At 39.3% G+C, this 26,552-nt stretch overlaps 1 protein-coding gene across 3 annotated transcripts in view; it reads right to left on the reverse strand.

Moving 5' to 3' along the window:
- Positions 1–26,200, reverse strand: part of NOL4 (nucleolar protein 4) — a 439,542-nt gene extending 413,342 nt beyond the window's left edge. For all 3 annotated transcript variants that reach the window (XM_072604514.1, XM_072604515.1, XM_072604513.1), the window contains exon 1: positions 24,109–26,200. In XM_072604514.1, coding sequence (XP_072460615.1) covers positions 24,109–24,366 — 258 coding nt within the window. In that variant the 5' untranslated portion in view covers positions 24,367–26,200. The remainder of the gene's footprint in view (positions 1–24,108) is intronic.
- Positions 26,201–26,552: the final 352 nt, after the last annotated feature.

The following is a 26,552-nucleotide window of genomic DNA, read 5'->3' on the forward strand; positions in this document are numbered from 1 at the left end:
TCTATCATTTCTTAGGTTAAACTGATATTATCGTTATCAGAATCTTCATAGAACCTTGGTTTTCCTTTGTCTCTATCATATTTTTCCTTGTAATATGCTTATTTGTGTGTCTTATGTGTCTTAGCAGCCCTCCATTAGACTTCTCAAGAGCACAAATTTTTGTCATTTTCCATCTTTACATCCCTAGAGCCCTGGGTATTGTTTTGCAAATCATCATAATCATCACCATCACCATCAAGCAGCAGTATCACCACCGTCATTATCACCACCATCACCATCACCATCACCACCATCATCATCACCACCACCACCAGCAGCATCACCACCAGCAGCAGCATCACCACCACCACCAGCATCACCACCACCACCAGCATCACCACCACTAGCAGCATCATCACCACCAGCAGCATCACCACCACCATCATCATCACCACCACCATCATCATCATTACCATCACCACCACCAGCATCATCATTGCTATCACCACCACCAGCAGCAGCATCACCATCACCACCAGCATCACCATCACCACCATCATCATCATCACCATCACCACCAACATCATCATCATCATCATCACCATCACCACCAACATCATCTTCACCACCACCACCATCAGCAGGATCACCAGCAGCAGCAACAGTATCACCACCATCATCATCATCACCACTGTCACCAACAGAAGCAGCATCACCACCAGAAGCAATATCACCATCATCATCATCATCATCATCATCATCATCATCATCATCATCCTTGTCCTTATCAGAACTACAACCTTCAACTACAGATGAAGCCCTGTGACATAGATAATGCAAGTATTACTATCCTCATTAACAGATGAATAAGCTGAGACTCAAAGGTTAGATGATTTACTCAAAGTTACTCAAATCTATAAAGTGTCTTCTTCAGGATATGAAACCAGGTACCCTAACTACAAATCCAGTATATTTTCCCACCACACTAGGCTACCTTTAACATGAAAGGCATTTAATAAATAAATGTTGAATATTGGAAGAGCAAATTTCAAAGAATTCATAGAAAGAAAGAACAAGGTTCCCTGAGGCAAGGCACTACAGAGGAAAATGGCTCTAAAGTAATGAGGTTCTCAAGAATAGAATCATATTGACAAGAAGACAATTTTTTCCAGTAAGGAAGAAAAGTAGGTTAGTGTAAAGAGAACTGATATGGTTGCAAAGAGGACTCATTAACTCCTCATATTTGAAAAAAGAAATGTATAGAAGATGGAAGGTAAATCTTAGATGTGAGGTGGAGCCAAGATGGTGGAGAAAAGGCAGCAATTCTCCTGAGCTCTCCCCCAAACCCCACTAAATACCTTTACATAATGCCATAAAACAAATTTCTGGAGCGTCAGAACTCACGATAAGACAAGGTAAAATAATTTTTCAGCCAAAGACAACTTATAAGGTAGGCAGGAAAGGTCTGTCACATATGGGTGAGAATGGAGCACTGTCTAGTGCAGGCCCCAGCAAACTAGGAGCAAGCCTTGGGAGCCACTGAATCAGCAGCAATTGCTACTGGAGCTCTCAGCCCACAGACAGTAAGGGGGTCAAACAACTGGTCAGAGGATTACAGAGGTCTCTTTGCTGGCATGGGGGCAGGATTCTATGGCTTTGCCCATACCATCTGGGTCACAGTCCTACATGGCAGTCCTAGGGCAAGGAGCAGTATTAGCATAGCAGAGCTTGTGACCACATTGGAGGGAGGGACCCTCCTCATAGTTCCAGGGCAGAAAAGAATGCTTGTGGTCACCCACAGACCAGATCATAGGCCAGGAGAGTAGCAAACACCTCTCCTCAGATCACACCACCTTGGAAGAACTGAAAAATTACAAATCTAGAAATGTGAGTCAGGCAATGTTTTGAAAAAGTAAATGTCAAGATCACTCAAAAAAGCAAATAAGTTACAAGGTATAGATGAACAGTATGTAACACACTATAAATGAGTAATCATACTATATTAATGGCATAAGGAATGGCATCAAGTAAATATATGATTGGAAAAAAGTACAGGCTTATCATAGGATAAGAGCACGGGATAGCTAATGGCTAACCTGCATTATAGCTGGAATTAGCACTGGGAACCTGGAACTGTACTCCATTTGCCAACATCTTCATATGTTTTCCCATAACCCTTTAAATACCAGTTGCTATATCATTCCATCTACTCCTTCCCAAAGCTATCATATCCCTCTCTCAGGTGATCTTCCTTCTACAGCCATGTAGATGGCATGGTCTTCCTAGGCAACAAAGGACAAACACAACTACCTGTGAGAGTATACCTACTTCTGCCCTGCCACCTCCATTCCCAAAAAGAATCCCCCCCCCACCCAGAAGACTTAGATCAGCTGAAAGATGCAGAGACAAATCCAGATCACCAGTGAAAGCATTGGCCCCTTCGCTGCATTCCACAGAAAATAGCTCCATCCTTCCTAAGGTCATGATCCTCCAATGTTCTTCCCTTGTGCTGAAGTCTTATATTTCAAAACAAAACAAAACAGATCCCTGGTCTTAAAATTTAGAGGATGTGAGTTCCAAAGCTAATTCTACTATATAATAGCTGGTAAACTTGGGTTACTTTGTTTTTCTAGGTTTTAATTTCCTTACACGTAAAGTGGAACTATAAGGCCTCCAAAGTACCTTCCAGTTCTAACCCTATGATCCTAGATTTCTTTCTCTAAGAATTTATTCATCTTCTGATGCTCACTGAAACCTAGTTTCTCCTGAAGATGCCCTGTCTCTTGATACCCTTGCTAGAACTAGTTGTTCTTTCCCTTGCACCCTCTTTATGCACAGAATCATGATGAGGACTTGGCACATGCCTTGCAATCCACTACTACTTGCATTCAATTGGTGTGATAGTCTGGCACACATGCAGCCCATCAACTTGCTATGATGGCCTCTTCTCATGGAGGATGCTAGGGAGCATCTGAGCTTCTGGGATGATTGGAGCATGTAACTGATTCCAATTGGTTTGCCACATGAGTAGGAGGACCCTTTTTCCCTAATGCCAGCATCATCAGCATCTTCAAAAGGACATGAGCTAGCTCTGGCCTTTTCTTACTGTATTTGCATCTGGAGGAACAAAATGACTCCTTTATTTGTGACATTCAGTGAGACAATGTGGTAAGGGTGATGACCTTAGGGTCTCCTCTTCCTCTGAGGATATATGGCACCCAAGAAATGGGCCCTCCTTGATTTTTGTTTGTTTGTGTGTTCTTTTTCATCCTAGGTACAAAGCACAGGGTCTGTACCTTGAGAGTTCAAAGACTGGAAACACAAGCCCCAGGAATCCAACAATACAGGAAACCAGAGCAGCACTGATGCTACAAGATCATCATCAGGAGCAATCTTTGGTACTCCATGCCAGAGGAAGGACCCATGGTAGTAATGCCACCTTTGACATAAACTTGGCAGAACCAATGTTATGTAGAAATTGAGCTAGAATTTGAGATTGATTTCCCTATCCCTTCCAGAGACCAATGTGCTTGAGGGGGTGTTATCCTCTGTAGGTGACTGGGGGGAAATGTTTGTTCTTATACCTATGAAATACTTATCCCTTTGTAAAAGCTACCTGATGTGAAATAATCAAATTGGACTGGGGTTGCTAGTCTCTGGCATCCTAAAATGGGCAGAAATACAGAGTTTTAGGGGTCTCAAAACAATAGAGACACATACACAAGCCCTTTAGGCTAAACCCTGAGGGGTGTTGTAGCCTTCCTGGTTCAAAGAGAAAGGGAAATAGCATATATATTCCACCAGTATTGCTGAACAACTACTCCTCCATTAAAATTTCCTTCATCTTGTCCAGATCATGACTGTGGCCATTTACAGATATCCAAGTCCCTTCCTTCTCCAAAAAGTTTAGTTCATTAAGCACCCTTTAAATAGACTTCCCTACCCCAACCCATCCTTCCATTTAAATCCCCTTGCCTCAGTATTTTTCAGCCTCAATTCTCATGACTTCTGTCTCCAATCTTGTTCAGCCACACACAGGAGTTATGCTTTAGACAAAGCTCTAACTCAAGTGAAATTGTTCCAGTTGCCAGAATTCCTAGGTAAGGCTCCATATAGTCAACCTCAAGAGAACTAAAGAAAGAAAGCCTTGTGGCATTTTGGGTGGCTCCCCTGGGGCAGATTTTATGAAGAGACAGGAAAAAGAGTCACACAGGAGGAGCAGATATAACAGGGTTGTGAATTGCATCACTGGAGGGACTATTCACAGTGATGAGATCACAGATCTATAAAAGTAGAAAGCATATTTTATGTGAAAGATGAATTCATTCATCAAGGGCATCCTTGATCAAGATCTATAAAGCTTTCACAATCAAACTTTCACAAATGATATTCAAGGGCAGACCACAACTTTACAGTCACATAAGCAAATGAAGGGTGAGAGAATGAGAGATCAAAGAAGTCACCTATCCAAGTACAGGCTGGGTAAAATATGGATAGAAATAATTCATATGGAAAAAAATTCCGAGTTGGATATAAGCTCAATAAGAGTCTGCAATATGTTATTTTTGTTATTCAGTCATGGTGGACTCTTCATGACCCATTGGGGTTTTCTTGGTAAAGATACTGGAGTGATTTGCCATTTTCTTCTCCAGCTCATTTTACAAAAGATAAAACTGATGCAAACAGGGTTAAATGACTTACCCAGCTACTTGTGTGATTTACAGAGTTATTAAGTTTCTGAGACCAGATTTAAACTCACAAATGAATCTTCCTGACTGCAGGCCTGGCACTCTATCCACTGTACCACCCAGTTGCCCAGTGAGGCATAATAACTACCTTGAACTATTTGCAAGGTTGTTATATGAAAGAGTAATTAATCTTGTTTTGCCTGATCTATGGTGCATAGATAGGAGTAACAGGTGCATAGATACAAGAAATAAGTTTGGGCTCAAAATAAGGATTCCAATCAAATTCTAGAGCAATTCAAAAAATGGAATAGGCTGCCCTGGGAAGTGCTGAGTTCCCCACTGCTGGAGGACTTCAAGAAAATGTTGAGTGGCCATTTATTGGTGATGTAGCAGGGATCTGTGTTCAGATTTGTGATCTATAAATCAGGTTTATAATTCTGTGAATCACAAATAAATAAGTTTTAATATTTCACTTCTCCATACCCAACCTCCAGTATGCCCCTGATAAATACGTAATTTTAATAAATTAACATACATTTTACAGATAAGCCATATCTTTATCTTTCCACTATGTACTTATTCTTCTACCTCACTGTAGTATGAAGATAACCATGAGTCTCCAAAGGATATACTGAGCTCAAGAATGGGCTTGTGTATGTATGTTTATGTGTTTGTGTATGTGTGTTTGTCATTTTTGGATTCGACTAGCTAAATGCAAGATTCATTCTCAAAGGGCCAACCTCCAGGTAGTAGCTTTCTTCCCACCCCAGCAATTCACTGGATTTCCATTGTTAGGAGGAATATCCTTATTGATAAAGGCGTAGATCTTTAAACTAAAGAAGTAATGTTTCACCACTATGGGCATGGCCACCATGCCTTAGCTGCCTCCTGTTTCTGCCGCTGAGAGCTCCTCTTCCTATTGGTGAGTTATTCCAGCAACCTCCATTTGAGGGAAGTACTACAGACCAGCTATTCTTGATTTTCCAAGCAACTCCATCATGCTTCAGCAACCTCCTGGCTATGTTCCTATGGGCCTCTTCTCCCATTAGTTAGTACTCCCAGGAACCCTTCCTCATTCTCAAGATTACCCATACCCTACCCAAGTACATCCCTTTTCAATTCCCGTTTATATATTATCTTACCCCATTAGAATATAAACTCCACGAGGACAGAGGCTTTCTTTTTTTTTTTTTTGCTTGTATCTGTCTTCTCAGGGCTTAGCACAGTTCTAGACACTCAATGGTTGTTGTCCTTTGTACTAGAAGAGGACCAAAATGACATATCAGTGTGCTGGGGACAAAATATAGTGTGTACAGCTGTGGTTGATCATACCAATAGGAGCTTGGAAGATTCTGCTGCAGGTTGGATACAAATAGTCTGTATGAACATTTGGAATGGAGATATCTCTAAATTTTCATATCTCATATTTCTTTTGAGCCACTGCAACTCTTCTTTGCTCATAGAGCACAATGCCTTTTTTGAAGTGGGCATGTCATGCTGGGCAGACTGTGCCAGTGTTTTCCCATGTCTTATGATTCTAAAGTTCTTTAGAAAAGACTGTGAGAGTGTCGTTTTATCGCTTCTTCTGACCTCCACATGATCACTTGCTCTGTGTGAATTTTCCATAAAATAGTCTTTTAGACAAACTTCATTTGGCATTTGAACAACATGGCCAGCCTATTGAAATTGTGCTCTTTGAAGTTGGGTTGAAATATTTGGCCTTTCAGCCTGAGAAAGTATCTCAGTATCCTGTACCTTATTTTGTCAGAATCAGAATCTTCATAAGGTAATTCAAATGGAAGTGATTCGATTTCCTGGCATGGCACTGCAGTCCCATCCAGGTTTCATAGTCAGCACAATGAGGTCAGCACAATGGCTCTATAGACATTCAGTTTGGTAGACAATCTAATAACTCTCCTTTTTGGAGCTTCCCAAACATTAAGCTAGCTCTCACAATGTCTCTATCAACCTCATCATCTATGTGTACATCCCTGGAAAGTATACTGCCAAGGTAGCCACATTCAAAATATCCCCATGTGCTGTAACTGATGGTTCTACATATGGATGGTGCAGTGCTGGCTGGTAGAGAACCCTGTTTTCTTGGTATTAATTGTCAGACCAAAATTAGCACACATGGCAGAAAATTACAAACTATATTGTTTGTAAGTTTAGAATGCTTCATTGAGTACACAATCATCCACAAAAAGTCATCCACCAACTCTCATCACTTTGGTCCAGGTCTGTAGTGTTTTCAAGTTAAATAATTTATCATCTATGCAGTAGCTGACTTTCATGTCATTTTCATCCTCACTGAAGGCATCTGACAACATTGCTGAAGACATCATTCATGGGAGCAAGCACACAGCCTAGTTTCACTGCATTGGTGACTGAGTAAGTATAAGAACATTGTCCATAATCCAGAATCTGTGCAAGCATGCTGTTATAACTGACTGATCCTATTTGAGGTTGAAGGCTGAGACACAAAAGTCTTATTCTTACCCACAGGGTTATGTACTTTATCCCACAACACAGGATATATACCAACACAAAATTTTCTATGGTTCTCGGTCTCTGAAGCAACTTCTATCCCCAGCTCTGCTTTTTTTGGGTAGCAGTATTTTTCTCAGTTCAGGGTCTGGTCAGTCTGAATTGATCCAATTATAACCTTAACTCAGTTTCCACCCAATGAGAAAATTCTGCCCTTCTCCCTGTATGTTGCCATTTTAATGGACCTTAATCACATGAACATGATCAATAGAGCCAAATCCACAAGTATGGTCAAAATTTTTATTCTTATCCATAGAAGTAAACCAAGTATAATAAAATAATCAGCTGCCTAGGCTGCACATGTAACACGCCCATTGCTCCTTTCTGATCAAGGAAAATCTTACCTAGGATATGGACATGCCCCCCCACTCCATATGCTTTTCCAATCATGGCCTCTTGAATGGTAAAAGTTCAAGGTTGGGATGGGGGAAGGGGCAAGGGCAGCAGGAGGTGGACATAGATCCAGAGCAGTGATTTTTCTTCCAACTTTCTTCCTAGCTTCCAGATGCTCAGCTTTGGCCATTTCTCCAGATTATTCCACCCACAACTTCATCTTGAACTTGCTTCTACCTTGAGGAAGAAGCCCAGCCTTCATAGCCTTAGGATGGGAATAATCATTTTTCATCTCTTGTCCTCTCCTTCTCTGTCCTGGAAAACCTTCGCTATCTGCTTTTTCTTGCATCCTTCAGTTCCAACCCATTGGCTCTTTTCTTATCATTTCTTTATTATGGGTAGTGGCAACCTAAAATACAAACTCCTGGTTTGTTCACTCTTCCCCATCCCTGATGGTGCAGGGTAAGAAGAGGTAGCTTACATAGGCTATAAACAAATGCATCATTTTTTTATGAAGGAAATGGAAGATTAGACTGCTCATTTTAGTTTCCCAAGATTTACCTATTCAGGAACATATGATTTAAAAAAACACTTTCCAAGTTAAGGACCTAGCATTTAGTAAGCTTCTACTATGGGCTAAGCACCATGCTAAAACTGAGGATAGAAAAATGTATAGAAAGGCAATAGATAATCCCTGCTCTTGAGAAACTTATACTCTAATGAGGAGGTGGGAAAGGACATGAAATAAAGAACTGCATTTTATTTTTACTGTGGATTCAAACATTATGCATGGTAGAGTGGATTTCTGTTCCACAAATTTCCAAAATTAAGAATTCAGATCATTTTTACATGCTTTAAAATGACTTTGAAACATGTCTGTAATAGTAATTCAAACATCTTTGACCTCCCAAATCTCAAAGGGATCTAAAATCACTCACTGCAAATTCATATGACCTTTATGATTCCCATAATTTAAAAACTAATTAGATAATTACACATAGATGGATAATCAAATGCAATTTACTACAAATGTCTGGGTTTGATTGCAATTAGTATTTTCATTGTCCATTGTTATTACTATTATTAATAGAAATTGTAGAGAGGCAGTTTGGTGTAGTAGATACAAGGTAAACTTTGAAGTCTGGAAGGTCTGGGACTCTGGGGACATCTTGCTTCTGACTCATACTAGCTGTATGACCATAAGCAAGTCATACAACCTCTTAAGGCTCCAGATATTTCTCAAAATAAGTTGCCTAAAATGAGAAAATCACAAGTTTAGGAATCCCTTTCTACCCCTAACCCAAATTAGGATCAATCACCATTACTACCCAGTTACTACCATCATTACTACACTATCTCAGATCATCTCCCCAAAAGGAGACTAGTCACCTCTCCTAATCACAGAGTTATCAATTCATGGTTGGTGTTGAGTCATTTCAGTCACATCTGATTCTTTATGACCCCATCTGAGATTTTCTTGGCAAAGATTCTAGAGTGTTTTGTCATTTCCTTCTCCAGATCATTTTACAGATGATGAAACTGAGGCAAACAGGATTAATTGACTTGCCTAGAGTCATACAGCTAGGAAGTGTATGAAGCTACATTTGAACTCAGGAAGATGAGTCTTCCTAACTCCAGGCCTGGAACTCTATCCACCGTGTCACCTAGCTGCCTCATCTAATTCAATTAACTGCTCACTATTATAGACCAGCTATTAAATTCTTGGATTTAGAGGCTGACATTAGTAAAGTTTTGGGTTTTGTTTCGTTTTTTCACCTGTCACTGCACTTCTTACTCCACACTCAAAAAGAATCTGTCTTCATTTTTCTACCTTCCTCATTCTGATTTTTAAAATTCTTCTTCAAGTTTCTCTTGTGATCATAATTTTCAACGTTTTGTTTTATCACAAGTAAGATATTTTGACAGAAAAAAGATAATGTTTCTTTTCTCTGGTCTAGTCACTCTATCTCATACCATTTTCCCCACAACGTCCACTTTCTTTTCATTTTCTCCTTTGCTCCTCTATTCCCTTGCTGTACTTTTTAATCCCTGTTCTCTTCCTGTCTATCTGTTTCTCTAATGCACTGTGTGAGTGACTGCAATTGTTATAATTGTCATCATGTTCTTTTTCTCCTTCTTTATCTATAATGTTTTGTGTTGCCCAGCAATGCATGCTCACATCCTACTGGACTGTTTCAAAGATAACTCAGTGGAAATGGAGACAACTTCATTACATTAAAGACAGACAATAGTTCTAAAGGGGAAGGTGGGCAGAATATATTGGTCAGTCAGTCAACCAATAATCACTTATTAAGCACCTACTATGCGCCAAGCATTGTACTAATTATTGAGGATACAAAGAAAGTCAAAAAAACCAAAACCAAAACAAAACAATAGCTCACAGAATAAAGAAAGGAAAAGGACACAGAGAGGCTAAAGTGAGGATAGTTTCAGGGGAATGCATGAAGATTAAGGAGGACTGAGAAAGGCATTTTGCAGAAGATGGGTATTTAGCTCACACTCGAAGGAAGACAGGGTAGTAGAGATGAGGAGGGAGAGAGTTCCAGGCATTAGAAGCCAATGAAAACCCTTGAGTTGGGAAATAAGAGGACTGCGAGTGAAGAATACCAAGGAGGCCATTGTGACTAGATTTTAGAGTGTGTCAAGGAGAGTAAGGTATAAGAAGAGTAGAAAGGTGTTCATATTGGGAAATGAAGGCGATTTTTAAAAATATTCCAGTAATATTTAGAAAAAAAAATGATTCTTGCCATCAATCACATTAGGTTTTGGTCAATTTATACTACTATCCTTATTTCTTTCTTATCAATATTACAGATCCTGATATATTTTCTTTCTAAAATAATCTGGTCCAATGGCACATCAATAACATTCAGAATTATTTATTAAAAATATATACATGGAAATATGCAAAAGATGACCATCTTGGACCTGTGAGTTACCATTACTAAATGTGATTATTCAGTTGTCTGATTCAACTTTGCTATTTTTTCAACTGAACAAATCTCAATGCTTTTTCCATTCTGAAGTGGAAAGTCTTAGAAAAGCCAATATTCCGGCTATGACTATAGATAAATTCCAATATCCCCTATCTTCATCATAGCTTTTTTAAAAATACTAACGTATCATCAAAGGACTCTTTCATCTAAACCATTCTCTCTCTTTCCACCCTGATGCTGCTACTGCACCCTCCAAACTTGAAAGGTTCTAGACTACTGAACCATACTTCTTCATCCAAGACAGTGTCCAGCCAGCTGCTGTGCACATGCCTACCTCCCCCTCCCCTTTCCTCCTCCTCTCTATTCTGAGCGCTATAATCAGATCAATCCTAGCATTGCTTCTGGAAAGCATGTTGTCTATTGAATGGACTCTTATTTCAATAACTATTCCTTATGATTTTCCTAAAACACCCTTAATTAGCCACTAACTGCTTCATATGTGTAACCTCTTGGAGAACAAGGATTTTCTTCCTTTTGCAAAGCCTTTTTTCACTTCATTCATTCATTCACTTATTCATTCAAGTTTCCTGGCATACTTAATGGAAAAGAGCCAGCTTAGGAGACAGGAAGAGCTATGTTCAATTCCTGTCTCTGACATATGTTATTCCATGACCCTGAGTAAATTTCTCAGACTCTCAGTGCTCTAGGCAAGTCTCTAAAAAGTGCATACCAACATTGGTAGAGAGACTTTCTATACCTCAGAGTTCTCTATACCAATGAAATGATGGGTCTAGCATCTAATCCATTCATGTGTATAGCCAAGAGACCTTGACCCTTAAGGGAGGAAGGGGACGAAGCAAATAGCAATATTAAAAGAGACATAATCTCAAAATTATACGGAGAGAAATATAGACAGGGACATGGTGTAATTCCATGTCACACTCTGATGTTCAATTGGGTTATGATCAGGATAAACTGTTGCCTGTCATCATTAACATTGGAAACTCTAGTGAGCTCTCTAGAAACTTCAATAGCTTTAAAAAATAATCAACAAACATTGATTAATGCTTGCAATGTGCTAGGCATGCACGTGAAAAAGGAGACAGTTTCTGCCCTGAGGGAGTTTACATTCTAATGGGGATGACCACATGAGCACAAATATATCATTCAAATAGAGAGATAAAGCTACACATATATGGATATATTTTGAATAAATAATTCTGAACATTATTGATATCCCATTGGACCAGATTATTTTAGAAAGGAAATATATCAGGATCTATAATATTGATGAGAAAGAAATATAGTAATATAAATTGACCTAAACCTAATGTGACTGATAGCAAGAATTATATTTGAAAACACATGTGTATATATGTATACATACATGCATATATATGTATATGCATATAATATGTATTTGTATACGTGATATGTGTGTATATTATGTATATGTAATTTGTGTGTGTGTGTGTGTGTGTGTGTGTTGTTCAGTCGTTTCATTCATGCCTGATTCTTCCTGATCCCATTTGGGGTTTTCTTGCCAAAGATACTAGAGTACTTTGCTATTTCCTTCTCCAGCTCATTTTGCAGATGAGGACCTGAGACAAACAGGGTTAAGTGACTTGCCCAGGAATCACTAAGTCTGAGATCAGATTTAACTTCAGGTCTGACACTCTATCCACTGCACCACCTAGCTGCCAATATCTATATCTATCTTCTATATCTATACCCATGTATACAAGCGTAAATATACATATATGTACATGTATGTATATATATATAGATGAGAGATCTATACATATATAGACAGATGGATGGATGGATGGATGGATGGATGGATGGATGGATGGATGTTTAAATCACAAGTAGCAACTGAGAAAATGAGAAAGACCTCTTGCCAAAGTGGTGTTTGAAAGGAAATTTGAAGGAAGCCAGGGATGCTAAGAGGCTCAGGTGAGGAGGAAAGGCACTCTAGGAATGTGGGAAAGCCAGCAAAAAGGCACAGACAGTGGGGGAGACTGAGTGTTGGTCACAGGCAACAGCAAATAGCCTAAAAATAGAATGTGGAGAGAGAAGTAATGAGCAAGAAGACCGAAAAGGTAAAAGGATTTTATACTTTTATTTTCAAACATCAAAATTTATTTTTTCAAGTAAAAGTTTCTTTTCCAAGAGAATTTTAAAGATTTCATACCTGTGTGAACAGATAACTTAGTATTTAGAAATTTACTTCAGAACCTAGGATCATAGGAGACATTCCTCAGTTTCCTCTTTAGACTTGAAAGTCCCTTTTATACGCAAAAGAAGCTTGACTGTCTCTTTCTTTCATGGGAAATTCGACCTATCTTATTCCAAGTTTCCTGAAAAATTAGAATTTGAAGCGCTCATTTCTTTCATAGTTCCTGCTTTCCCATCCCTTTCTCTCCCGCAATCTAGCATTTTGATCTAATTGTGCCCTTGTCAACATAATAAAGAAAACAAGAATTAAAAATGTGGAAAAAAAACTTTTTAATATCTAAGTTAAAATAGATAAATGACAAGGATTCATAATAAAGACATGTTTAATTTTTATAAGAAATTTGAAAGAACATGCATTTTAAAAATATTCCCTTTTCTTCAGTATCAACAAAGGGAAATTCCTAACTTCTTTTCCTGGAAAGGGAATATCTCGAGAAAGAGTTTTCTATTTTATGGGACATCATGCTTATCTTGTGCTGCTAAAAGCAAAAAAAAAAAAAAAAAAGAGCATGTTGCATTTTCACAACTCCAGACACAAATACCATCTTTTGGTACTTATCCTATGAATTAGATGATAATACACCAACCATTAGATCAGATCTGAGGGGAAAAGAGTTCCTTTATGTAAAACAATCATCATAATCTACAAAGCTGATAAAGTAAGGAGAATTTTTTTTTTACAAAATCATATACTTCTTTATAAAAGATTCACAATGGAATTTCATTAAGTAATTAGTTAATTTAGTACGCTGAAAATATTTTAACTCCCAGAAATTGATTTGTACGTAGCTTTTTGAAAACTCGTCTGCTGTATCAAAGCAAGGTGTATTGTTCTAAGAGATATCATTTGCTAATTTTGCTAACTTTAAGGCTTAATAATAACATTGTTCTAGCTTTTTTAGATTTGCAAAGTGCTTCACAAATAGCATCTCACTTGATCTTAATAACCTTATGAGGGAAAGCAGCACTGGCATTCTTGTCCCTGATTAATACATGTGGGCACAAAAGATCCAGGGGAGTTGTAAATTGCACATAATCACACAGCTAATCAGTATCTGAGGCAAGATTTGAAACCAGGTGTCTTTTGACTTCAAACCCAGCATTCCTTCAACTGTAGCACAGTGTTCTTCTCATGTGATATAATCAACATGGTTAAGACTAGTTTGAATTAGTGGGAAAAGTTGAATTATGGAGGAGATGCAATTCTTTTGTCCATCTACACAGTAACTCAAGCTAGCTATTTACAAAGTATTTCTTGTAGAATAATATCTGCCTTATGAATAGAGGATGGCCATTTGTAATGAGCATATGGATTATGTGTATGCAAATGGAAGAAATTAAGAGCTTTAAAATTTAAACACATTGCCTTGAATCTCATTTACATTATTACTTTACTAGCTTTACCCACTTTCATAGTTTATGGTAAATTTCTGCCCAGTCCTAGTTAAATTAGCACTAATTCTTAATTAGTGGAACTTAAAGCAGTAAAAATTTATTGTTTTCATGTACTAGTTTTTTGTGCATTTTAAGACAAGAAGTAGCAATAAAAATGGCATCTCTCTGTATGGCATTTTCATTAATTAAACTTTGTTGAACTACAACTAGAGCCAGATAAGAGAACTCTGACCCACACCTAACACTGAGGAAAATCTCCATGCTATAAAGTTAAAAGCAGTGGCCAATGAAATGACTTGGTTATGGTATAGTACTATAGGTCCAAGGCTACAAATTAGATCTCTGTGTATGCCAGAAAGCTTTGCTCCATGGCCACAGACTAAACCCCAAAGTCCAGCCAACCATCTGGCAGTTGCTGCTGTTAGTTATAGTGACATGTAAGTAACACGGTGTTCATTTCTTTTTGCAAACTAATCACTTCTCACCCAAAATAAATATATAACTTCAAACAAAGACATTTTTAAAATAGCCACTACCTCCACACAGAATAGTAAAAACACAGATAATAAAGTGCCTTCCCAATGAATATTCATTCTAAGAATAGATATCAAGGTAATAAATGTCATGTACCACATCTATTCCTATAAAGCACATTCTTCTTTATTCCTATAAATACCAAGGATCTGACATTCTTGAACCTGATCTCCAATCAATTCCCCAAATCCCTGGCTTTCTTGCTCCTCTCCTACACACTTGAAAATTTTGCCACTACAAGAACAGTTGTGACAGCTGGGTACTTGATTAAATTTCTTGAGAGCATGATATAAGTGCCCATTGTAGAAATCTTAGCTGCAAAGAAGAAGAGCAAAGTAAAAAAACCCAAACAAACAAACTCAACTTAGAGGGAGGAAAATGGCTCTGAAATTTTTACCATGTATTAAAAAATTGCAAGAGATTTTTTATTCAGTCAGCCAACAAGCATTTGCAAGGTTATGCTTACCCTGCTACTTCCCAGAAAAGGAGCAGCCAAAGAGGACCTTTCCTTTAAATAAGTTGCATTGTGATAATCATTAAAACCAATAGCAGTTTAAGGAAGATGAGCATTCTAGGCATGGGAGACACAGAGAAAATCATCAGAGCCAAGAGATGGTTCTTGGAAGAACCAGGAAGCTAACGTCACTGGATCAAAGAGTGAGATGCAAGAAAGCTAAGAAGGGGCTAAGTTATAAAGGGCTTTGAATGACATAGGAATTTGTATTTGGTCTTGCAGGTAAGCTAGAGTTAGTAAGCATGACCTGGATTATGAACTAAAAGCAGTCAATCACATGGATAAGGGGAGAACCAGTAGAGAGCAATGTCACATAAACCTAGAAAGGGGAGAATATCCAGAAGAGGGTGACTGACAGTGTGAAAGTTTACAAAGAATTCAAGAAGTATCAGGGTTGAGGAAAAAACCCATTAGATTGAGCAACTAAGAGATCATTAGTGACTTTGGAGAGAGGAGATTCAGTTGAATGACAAGATTGGAAACTAGACTGCAGAGGGCTTAGAAGACAACGAGAGGGGAGGAACTGGAGGCACCTAGTATAGATTAGATTCTCACGGGTTTTAGCCAAAAAATCTAGGACAGGAGAAAAGAAATGGTAGAGTGATAGGATGATAGCAGAGATGGTAAGCTCAAGCAAGGTTTTTGTTTTAAGGATTAATGAGAGAGATGGGTGTGTCAGCAGCAGGGAAGGAGCTAGACAGGGAGATGCTGTCGTTGTGTTTGTCCTTCGTTGCCGAAGAAGACCCTGCCATCAGAGAACTGATGACATGACTTGCACTTGACTTTGTTTTCAGTGAGGGAGGGCTGTGCAGGTCACCAGCCTCAGTTCTCCTCCAGAGTCATCTGAATCCAGTGACAAGATATATTCATCAGAATGACTGGAGATGACCCAGGATGCAAAATAGATAGGGAGAGGAAAAAAGTGGGATGATAGAAGAAAGTAATTTGGAGAAGACAGAAAGGGGCAGGGTCAAGAATGATTGAAGGGGGATTTACTTTGGCAAGGAGAAGGCAACCTCTTCATGAGAGACAAGAGTGAAGAAGGAAGTAGTGGATGAAATAAAAAAGTAAAAAACCCTATGGCAAAAAAAAAAATTGTAATTCATTAATCTCCAAATTGGTCTTTCATTGCAAAAGTCAGGAAAAGACTACATGCTATTTAAAAATCTCAGAGAATCCAATAAAATAATATACTGTCGTAACCACAAATAATTCATTCATGCTTTCATTCTGTTCACTACTTGGTTCATTCATTCATGAAACACTTATTAAACTCCTATTATGTGCAAAACTCCAAGAGATACAGAGATAACTAAGCAGTACTTTGAGTTAACTGCTTAATAGGTGTGTGTGTGTGTGTGTGTGTGTGTGTGTGTGTTTGTCCTTGGTTGCCGAAGAAGAACATGTCATCAGAGAAATAACGACATGCTCATGTAATAGGACACAGTCCCTGACCTCAAAGTGCTTATAATAGGGAATGTCAGCTATACAAACAACTATGATTAAGTTAGAATATAATAACTATAAAGGAAGGGTGTAAGCATAATGCCATAAGATTTTAGAGGAGGAAGGAAGGGATCACTTATAGCTAGGCAGATGGGACTTATAGCTAGGGACAGCTTTTGTAACTGGGGCACTGAAGTAGAATTTCAACAGGTGGAAGTGCAAACAGCAGAGAAGATTCTAGGTGTGGAGACTGGTGCAATGGTTCGCAAGAAATTACCACTTTCACTGGAACATACAACACAAAAGCTACAGAGGCAAATAAGATCATGTGAAAGCAGAAACATTTTAAAAAATATATGTACAGGTGTATTTTAAGTGATGTCAAGCTATTTCCTTACACCAGAAGGTATAAATGAGTTGTGATTTACTCCAATAGATATAGTACTCATAACAGAGAGATCAAAGATTCACTGAAACACTGAATTATATGTATTCAGTCATTAATGAATTTGGAAAAAAGGAGAGATAGAGAGAGATTATTGACAAGATTTGGTTTGTTCTATCTGTGCACATTATTTTAGGATTATTCACAAGTACTAAATTTGTGAAAACAATGACAATTTTTAAAAATTTCCTAGTGGAAGAAGCAGGATAAGCAGTAAATAAATGAATAAAATAGGGAAGACTGAGTAGTAACTAGCCTTTGAGAAGATTTGGAATGTTGCCTTAAAGCAGTTTTTTTTTTAATTGTGCTCTTTGAAACAAATATTTGTATCTGAAAATGTTTTGTGTTGTGATCAGACATTGAATATCCACACTTGGATTTCTAAAAAGCTTATTCACTGGCAAGTGTTTGCAATGTATATGTGACCCCTAAGTATGCTGCTCCCTTAGACTTCTTGGAATTTTCAGGATTCTTTTAAGGTAATAAGATATAAACTCCTTATTTTAGCAAACTGACTCCTTATTAATCATGAAGTTTCGCTAATCTTAGCATCCCAGGATCATAGGCTCATAGGTTTAGAGTTTAGGAAGGATCCTTAGTAGTCACTGAGTCCAATTTCATCATTTTACATTTGAAGAAACTGAGGTAGAGGTTAAGTGACTTATTCAGGGTCATGCGGTTGATAAATGTTGAATCTAATTTTGTTATAAGTAATGAAGTTATTTAACTGAGTACTCTGTACCTAATTATACAAGATAATAACAACTGCGGGCATTTATGTAGTACTCTAAGGTCTATAAAACACTTTATATGTTTTCTGGTCTTCACAACCATTATCTCCACTTTACAGATTAAGAAACTGAGGCTGAAAGAGAGGAAGTGACCTATTCAGGGTTACAGAGCTAAGTAGCAGAGGCAGGATTTAAACTCAGATCTTCCTGACTCCAAGTCCAGAATTCTACTCACTGGGCTATCTAATCATTGGAAAATATTCCAATACTACAATGGAACATTGAGTGTTCCCCTTCAGGGATGCACATTGTAATCTCCTCACCTGACCATCATGTGATTCTTGTCCATATGCTTGTCACATTTCACCCCATATGCCAAGGGCTTTCTGCCAGTGCCCTTGATGTCAAGAGGATACTATCTATCTAATTAGATCTTTAATAACTCATTTTAAATCCCTTTATGACAACCATTTCTATGTTTCATTTTTTCAAATGACACATATGTTCATTGTAAGCAAAGCGTCCTGTTGTACTCTTATTTTTCCACTAATGTCATAATTTGTAGTACTCAGTAGATTAAAACTATGAAGAAAACCTTATTTCTATGCATTAAATGAGGTGTTGCACCTTTAATGCAATATATCAAGTAATGTACATAAAAAATTCACCCTTTATTTTAATTCTTTATTGCATTTTGATTCTTGTGTCTTACATATCTTACATACCCTTAATTGTTTTATAATGATTGGTTACCAATAACACAATTATAGGTATATAAACCATAGAAGACACAAAAATCAAAATGCAACAAGGAATTAAAATGTATACAGACCCATCCATCCTAACACTATTAAAGGTATGTGTGTTTGACTCTCTTGATTCTGTTCATAAATATAGCATTTTGAGACTAAAAGGAAAATGCTAGCTGTATCTTCATCTCAACTATTCAAATAGAAAAATAGTCTTAGAGAATTTACTGTGTTAGTAAACCCAGACCTTAAGATTCTTTTTTCTTAGGAGGCAATCAGGGTTAAGTGATTTGCTCAGTCACACAGCAAGGACATGTCAGCTTGGATTTGAACTCAGGTCCTCCTGACTCCAAGACGGGAGCCCTATCCACTGTACCTTAAGATTCTTTCTAGTAGAAGAAGGACTGAATACTTAAAAGAATTTGTGTCTGGTCCTAGCACTACCACACCAACTAGATGTATGACCTTAGGCAAGTCATTTAACATTGTAGGCCACATCTGAAAAATGAAGAGGACGGGTAAGAGAAGTGATCTCACAGATGTCCTCCAAGCCTTTGAGTCCATAAGTCAATTACTAGATCTAGGCCAGGGGTGGGGAACTTGGACATGTGGCCTTCTAAGTGAAGGCCCTTTGACTGAATCCAAACTTCACAGAACAAATCCCCTTAATAAAAGGATTTGTTCTGTAACACTCAGACTCAGTCAAAAGGCTACACCCAAGGACCTAGAAGGCCACATGTGGTCTTGAGGCCACAGGCTCCTCACCCCTGATCTAGGCCTTTCTTAATGACCCAGGATTGCAATTTCTGAAAGTTCTACAACTTCCACCCTCAACATATTTCCCTCTTATGTCATTTCCCCTCTGTCCATGTCACTGCACTACTGTGAGCAGGATATACCAGCCAACCTCTTATATATTCCTTTCCTGATGACTAGAGTGGTCTTTAAGCAGAGAGGGATCCCATTAGAATAGGCAAACTCCTCATTCCTTTGAAATTGCTAAGAAGATGGTTTTCTGAAGTGAAGAAATCTCATATGGATAGATTGGTGTATAAATTTGGAAAGAGCCCTTAAATACTTAGAAACCTTCCAGTTTCTCTTTTTCTACTATTATCTTTTTGTTAAGGAAGGTGATTCTCCAAGCAGACTTAATGAACAGAGTTTATCTCTTTCTGGGTATTCCTCCTGCTAGTTAAACCTATACATGAATGAAGAGGAGCCTCACTTGGTATTTGGTGGCTACATTCACGAGTGATTGGGAAGGAAACAAAACAAAACAAAAAAGTTGTACTCAAATCAAGGCAAATATTTGAGGGTTTTCCCTCCTAATTTCATGACCATTTCATATCATAGCAATCAGGTGTCTCCCAAGGCTTCAGCTATCTTATCAGAGACACTTTCCCACTACATCTAGAGCAAGACCCCATCCACATAGAGGTATGCATAGCCAAGTGCCCCAGGCATGAATCTGTGCCCAGAACAAACATACACATCATCTGTAGGGTATCTTAAATAGCTTACTTCCTTCACACAAAGGAGTGAATCATGATAAACATATAGAGGGATATATAACCAAATCCACAGCTAAGTAACTCACAAAAACCATAACTGTTTATAAACTGCTACATGAATATTCACCCTAATGATTGTACAGTAATCAGCTCATAGTATACACAACAAAACAATAGAAATCTGGGTCTTACAGATTGCAGAAATGAATAAATCATTATTTTTTAAAGATGTAACTAAAGATAACACATTTTTTTCTTTTATGTTCTCAAGTGGGATAAATATAAGAGGAAGCAATTATATGAAAAAGCAACAATTTAGACTTCAGCGTCTGTTCCTACAGATTTATATAAAAAAGAGTAGTCTTCACATTACTTCATCACAGTTTAGATTAGAGTTCTGGTATTGGCCTCTGAATGAATCAAAAACAAAACATAGGCTTACTTTGCTTTCCAGTTTTCTGAAACAGTGTGGCTTTTGAAAGAGATGTTTATATTATATTAGTCTTATTCCTAGCCCAAAGCTTTGAACATTTCATGGCAGATAGCTAAGTTTGCTTTCTAAAATATGGGAGACAATAATACATTCTGGATAGGGTAACAGGAAATTATGATGTCATAGGCACGTGTTATCTGACAACTATGTCATTAAGGACCAACTAGGTAGGGAATCCAAAGAAACCAGAATGAGAACTATCGAAAAAGGAAAACCTACTACCATAGTAAGGCTAAGTGATGAGTACTACTGATGAAAAACCTTTGGACTATTTAATGTCATCCATCTGGTTTATTGCTGTTTTTCACCTCTAAAAAAAGTCTAAGTTCGGCATCATTTAAAATGCAGGGCAGCCTGCTCTGTTTGAAAGAACACAGGCAAATAATACTGGTAATTTGAAATAGAATGGAATATTCTCTGGACTTAAAAAATAAATATTTCACTATATATGTGTTGTCCGATTCTGAATCTAAAATGGCTGTTTGGCAGGATGGTGTTGCTTGGTGACCAAGAGTATGTCTCCTAGACCACAGAATGAATTGAATATCAGGCATGGTCCCTTCATGATGTTCTTGGATGATCTCAAATACATTGAAGGATACATTTGTTTTTTTTTTTAAATGCCCTACTGTCCTATACTATCAGTAAATATTTATTAATACTGTGGTTTTGTAACCAGTTGATATTAGGCTTCATTAAAAGATCTCTTCTAAAGCCTATTATATATCATGTATGGAAAATAAAAAAAAAAATAAGACCAAGTGTTTTTACCATGGAGTACAAGATAATCTTTGCTTCAATTAAGTCTATGTTGTATGTCTAGTCTGTGCAACCTCCCAGTTGCTATCAGTCTCTCTTTCTTTCATTAGAATCAAGTAGTTAATTAGCCCCAGCCTGTCCTCTCCCCTTCTCTCTTTTCCTTTAACGCAGCAGTAATGATGTCTAATTACCAGCAGCAGTGGATTACTGCACGGTCAGGAGCAAATCTCTCTGGCTGACAGCAAAACTGAGCATCAAATCTCAACACCTTCAGTAGCTAAGAATCATTCTTAGAACTGAATTGGAAAGGTATCTGCCCCCCAACCCCCACATGCCCCCTTTTCTTTTTAAACTAGTATGTCTTTGGAGTCAAAATAGTGATTTTTTTTTTTATTGAGTTTACTCCTATGGAAAATTACCAATGGGCAATTCAAAGAGAGAAATAATCATTTTCATATATGGAGAAACAAATAGTATAAGAACTCTGGTTTGGGGGGAGTTTAAGGAAAAAACTCAGATACAGAGATGGACTGTTTTTACTAGCAGAAAGGACTTGCATTTCTGTGACAACAGCAGCATAAAAATTTCATAAACCACCACAGAGCAGTAGGGTTGTTCATGAATTATAAACCTCTTCAACATTTTGATACAGTCTTGAATGGGAGGCAGAGCTTTTAAGCTCTAGGCAAAAACCATTGTGTTTTCTCCACCTGAAAGTTGGATGGCTTTTTCTCTAAAACTTCCAGATAGCTTTCTCTTTTAAGGGAGACCAAAATGAATTCACTAACTTATCTTGAGCTTTAGAGTCATTTCTGTAATCATCTTGAACTATGTATGCCATGACAACTCAAACTCAGTGTGTCCTTAGTAAAGATGTTTCTGAGGAGGTGATGATCGGCATTCACTTTTATCTTGCAAATTCACATGATTTTGATGTCATATTTGGGATTATGTATAAATATTATCAAATGACTGGATTCAAATCATAATCAGCTCACTCCGTTCATACACAGGTGAAGCAACCTGACAGGTTAACAAAGGGAAATAAGTTTTCCTTAGAAGAAGGAAGGTAGAAAAAGTTTCTGGCATCCAAAATTTTCTCTAAAACATATCTCATGCTAGTCAAAAGATTTTTTATGTCTTTATTAAGTATCTTTTTTAAAAAAAAAAGTGGATTATTCTTTTGTCTTTAGTCTAGTAATGTCCAAATGAGAAATAAGTCCATTTACTTATAAATTATGATTTCTATTACCAGATAATTTTTAAAATATTTTCAATTCTTAAATTATAATTTCATAAAGTGAAAAGAACTGTTAATATTCATTCTATTTCTATAATAAACAGAGATCATTTGAATATTCAACTCAGCTCTACAAATTATGCCTACGTTAAATAGTGGGATGGGGGAGGATACCAATTTAACAATTGTCCTGAGTAAAGCCAAAGGGTAAAGGAAAGGTCTGACTCATAGATACACCAAATAAAACAGCACAGTTTCTATACTTGGTTTGTCATTTATTTCCATTTCCCATTTTCCTAGTGCCTAGACACCTACAAAATACCCCACCAAAAACCCATTCTTATTTGAGTAGAAGAAATTGTTTCAAATGTAAAACAGTATTCTCACCAATACCTTGAAAAAACTACATTCAAATATTTTCATTTTCCTCTATCACGGTGAAAGTAGAGTAGCTCCCTAGAAGTCTCCTCTTTTGCATACTCTAGGGATATTGTAAACAATGACTGCCAGTAGTAAATAAGGATGCTTAAGAAACCAGAAAGTCAAGGTAGAAATGAAAAGATGGATGTGTTACCTTCTGTCATCTCCCAAATCAAGAGGCTACCTACCGTGGCATGATGTAGAAAAAGAAGCATTATTAATTTGATATATGCAAACCTACTTGTGGCCCATAGTTCCCATCTTCTTAAATAGGAAATTCTGGTGCTCCCGCTGCTACCCAACATTATAGCTCTTCTGCTATGAGAAAGAACCAAGTCTAGCTTTCCAGGCTCAGATCTCGCAAAGCTGGCAATGCTAGTGGTTCCCAGCGACTGTGCTTAAAGCAAGCTTCATAGCTGTGAGAGACTTGAGCGATCCCAGAAAGAGTAAGCAATAAATACAGCATTTGATCGCGCTCAGAGCCCGTCTCTCTCTTTGTTGATCATCGTCTAACTGCGTCTTTATTTGCGGAGGGGGAGCGAACACACCCGCATATCTAAAATCTAACCAGTCATCGCAATAATCCAGGCGTGCGTGCCTGCCGGCTGCCCCGCGTCTCCCAGGCTGTGGTCTAACAATAAAACCTGATATCCTGGGGAAACCCCCAAATCAACGACCAGCGCCACACTCGGGCTTTGTGCCAATAAGGAGACACTGTACACTATCGATCAGAATCGTACACTATCAAACTGGGCAGTGGCGGTGGGATGAGGATGTGGCCTTTATGTGGCGGGCAGGACACACGCCAGACGGGCAGCTGTGGAGACGGGACAATAGCCCACCCCCCAAAGCAGTCTCCTGCCCGGAGAGAAGCTGCAGAGGAGGGTGCGGGGAAGGGGAAGGGAGGGGACTCCAAGTGCATTAGGGCTGTGCAATAAAGGACCACAAAGACTTAACTGTGGGGAGAAACGTGCCTGGCAAATGCGATATGGGGATAGCTAGGGGGCGGGCAGGTGGAGGGGGGGAGGGAGAGAAATGAGCCAACTGTGGCTTTCCCCCTTCCCCTCCAGGCTGCCTCGGTGGGTCGCTCGGCGGACAAACACGAGAGGAAGGCAGGGACTTCACTAACCGTGGTTTTGACCGGCACGAAGAGCACTTGCTTGCCACCTCCACCATTGACCTCGTCCGAGTGGCCGAGCTGGAAACCTTTCGATTTGACCCAGAATTTAAATTTGGCATTATCCGTGGAGCTCGACTCGGAGCCGTTCAAGAGCTGGACGATCCGGTCGTATTTTTTACGGGTCACCGTCTTGGTCTTTCCGGAGTCTCCATAAGTCCGGAGGCACCAGTCCTGAAACTGACGGTACATGTCCCGGTCGCTCTCCATGATCCCCTCGGAGATAGCCGGATACCACCCTCCACGCCACGCCACGCCACCGAAATGGGCCGCCTGGATTTTCCAAATGTACTTTGCACCTGTTCACCTAGTGCTCATGAAAAATGCATCCACTACCACAATGTGGAACAAGAGGAGGTCCCGCTTGCAATCAGATCCTGGCTTTAGGGGGCTGGGGTGGGGGAGGGAGGAGAGGGTCCGGGTCAGGGAAGGGGGGTGGGGAGCAATCAGTGCCGAGATCTACCAAGTCTCTTGTTCATTTTTAATTGCACCGGCTCACAGAAGAGGGGACGACGAGGGTCTCTGAAGCTTTTCTTATCCTTCTACGTGATCAGTCTCTTTAATGTTGTTCAGCCAGGACCATCCCAACGTCTCCAACAGCGCCTAGCCCAGAGGGGTTTGGTTTAAAATAACTAAAACCCAATATCTTGGTTTACTAAAAATGCAAAATGTTTACTAGTGTTCAGGCCTAGGATAACATCCATCCTCCAGGTCCCATCCCAGATAGTGCAGGTTGGAAAAAAAAAAAAGCCTGCCTTCCTCAAACCTCCAACGTTTTTTTTTCCTCTCCTGATTGTCCTGGAGGACTGATCCTTTTCCTAAAGCAGCATCTATCTATCCTGGTTGCAAACACTGGAGGGCAAATTGGTCGCTTGAGCTCACCCCGTTCCAGGGTCCTGGCTTCTCCTTTGCGCTCACTGCTTTGGGCGTTAAGGTGCTAAGAGCAGTGAAAGTTCTTACCTGTCATCTTATAAACCTATCAGAATTTGTTTCACAGTAACAGAATTCTTTCTTTTTTAAAAAATACCATGAAACTTAAGCTCCTCATATTCATCTGGGCTGAATTGCAGCTCCACATCTATGTCCTATTAGTTAAACCCCAGGATATAAGCTATTCAAATTTTGATGTTCATATGGAGTTTGTACATGATCAACTATTGGACGGAAGAGAGATTTCAATTCCAGTTGGATGTTGGTAAATGAAAGAAGGCGGCTGTCGGTGTGTCTGCCAGTTTAATAATGGTGCACACATGTAGGACTCCTCTGGTTTATCCTCCCGTCTCCGCTAAACTGGTCACAAGACACTGAAGTAAGTTTATGGTACAAAAGCTTAGAAAACCTTTGTTTAAAATGAAATCTTGATTATTTTTCTCCCTTTGCTCTGCCAATAGTTTCAAATTCATACATTCGGTTTCTGGTTCCTTTTTTCCCCCTGTCACGTAATGAACACCCCCTCCTCTGATGAAAGTAGCCAAATTGTGAGTTCCGCCGGACGATTTTCCCAGGCAAATGTAGTGTGCGGCTCCTCCATTCAATATTTCATTCCATTTATTAAAAGAGGTAGAAATTGGGGAGTTCCCATCTTCCTCGTGCAGTAGCTGCAAGCCTTCCCCTTTTATTATACTCTGTTAAGGCATGAACTCGTCCAGTTCAGCTGCTTTCCTAAGTAGACTGCCAGACAAGTGCACAAATGCCTAGTCCAATTCAAATGCCGTATTTCCCCTGTCTTCTGTATCCAGAGCGAAAGCAAGAAGTGGGGACGAAGGGTCTTTGCACCCACCACACAGCAGTCTTGTCCCAGCACTTGCAAAATGGTCAGTGCCTCCCTCTCCTATGAAGCGTGTGTGTGTGTGTGTGTGTGTGTGTGTGTGTGTGTGTGTGTTGAGAGAGAGAGAGAGAGAGAGAGAGAGAGAGAGAGAGAGAGAGAGAGAGAGAGAGAGAGAGAGAGAGGAAAGAGTGTGTATGAATCTATGAGAAGGTCTCGCAGCGGCTGGAGCAGGGACTGACAGCCCAGGCTGAGCTCGAACAGCTCCACACACCAAACCTCTCGCCTCTCCACGCCCCCCCCCCCCCCCACCCGCCCCAACTCCCTTCTCCTCCCGCCCCCCTCCCCAGCCCCTTCCAAGCTCCCTGATTGGCCAGTGGGACAAAAGTTTCTGTGGAGACGGCTGGGCGCTGACGTCACGGGCAGAATTGTCCCATTTAGGGATCCCGGGGGCAGTGCGCATGCTGCAGGCTGCAGGTTAGAGACAGGGAGGAGGCAACAGAAGTGGTAGCAGCGGGCCAGGCAGCAGCCAGGTGGCAGAAAGGAGCATGCAGCATCCAGGTGGGGGGATGACTCCAGCAGGGTTTCCATGGAGATTCCTCTGGGTCTAGCCTAAAAACAGCAGATCAGC

This window comes from Notamacropus eugenii, chromosome 4 (genome assembly GCF_028372415.1).
Source record: "Notamacropus eugenii isolate mMacEug1 chromosome 4, mMacEug1.pri_v2, whole genome shotgun sequence".
NCBI lineage: Eukaryota > Metazoa > Chordata > Mammalia > Diprotodontia > Macropodidae > Notamacropus > Notamacropus eugenii.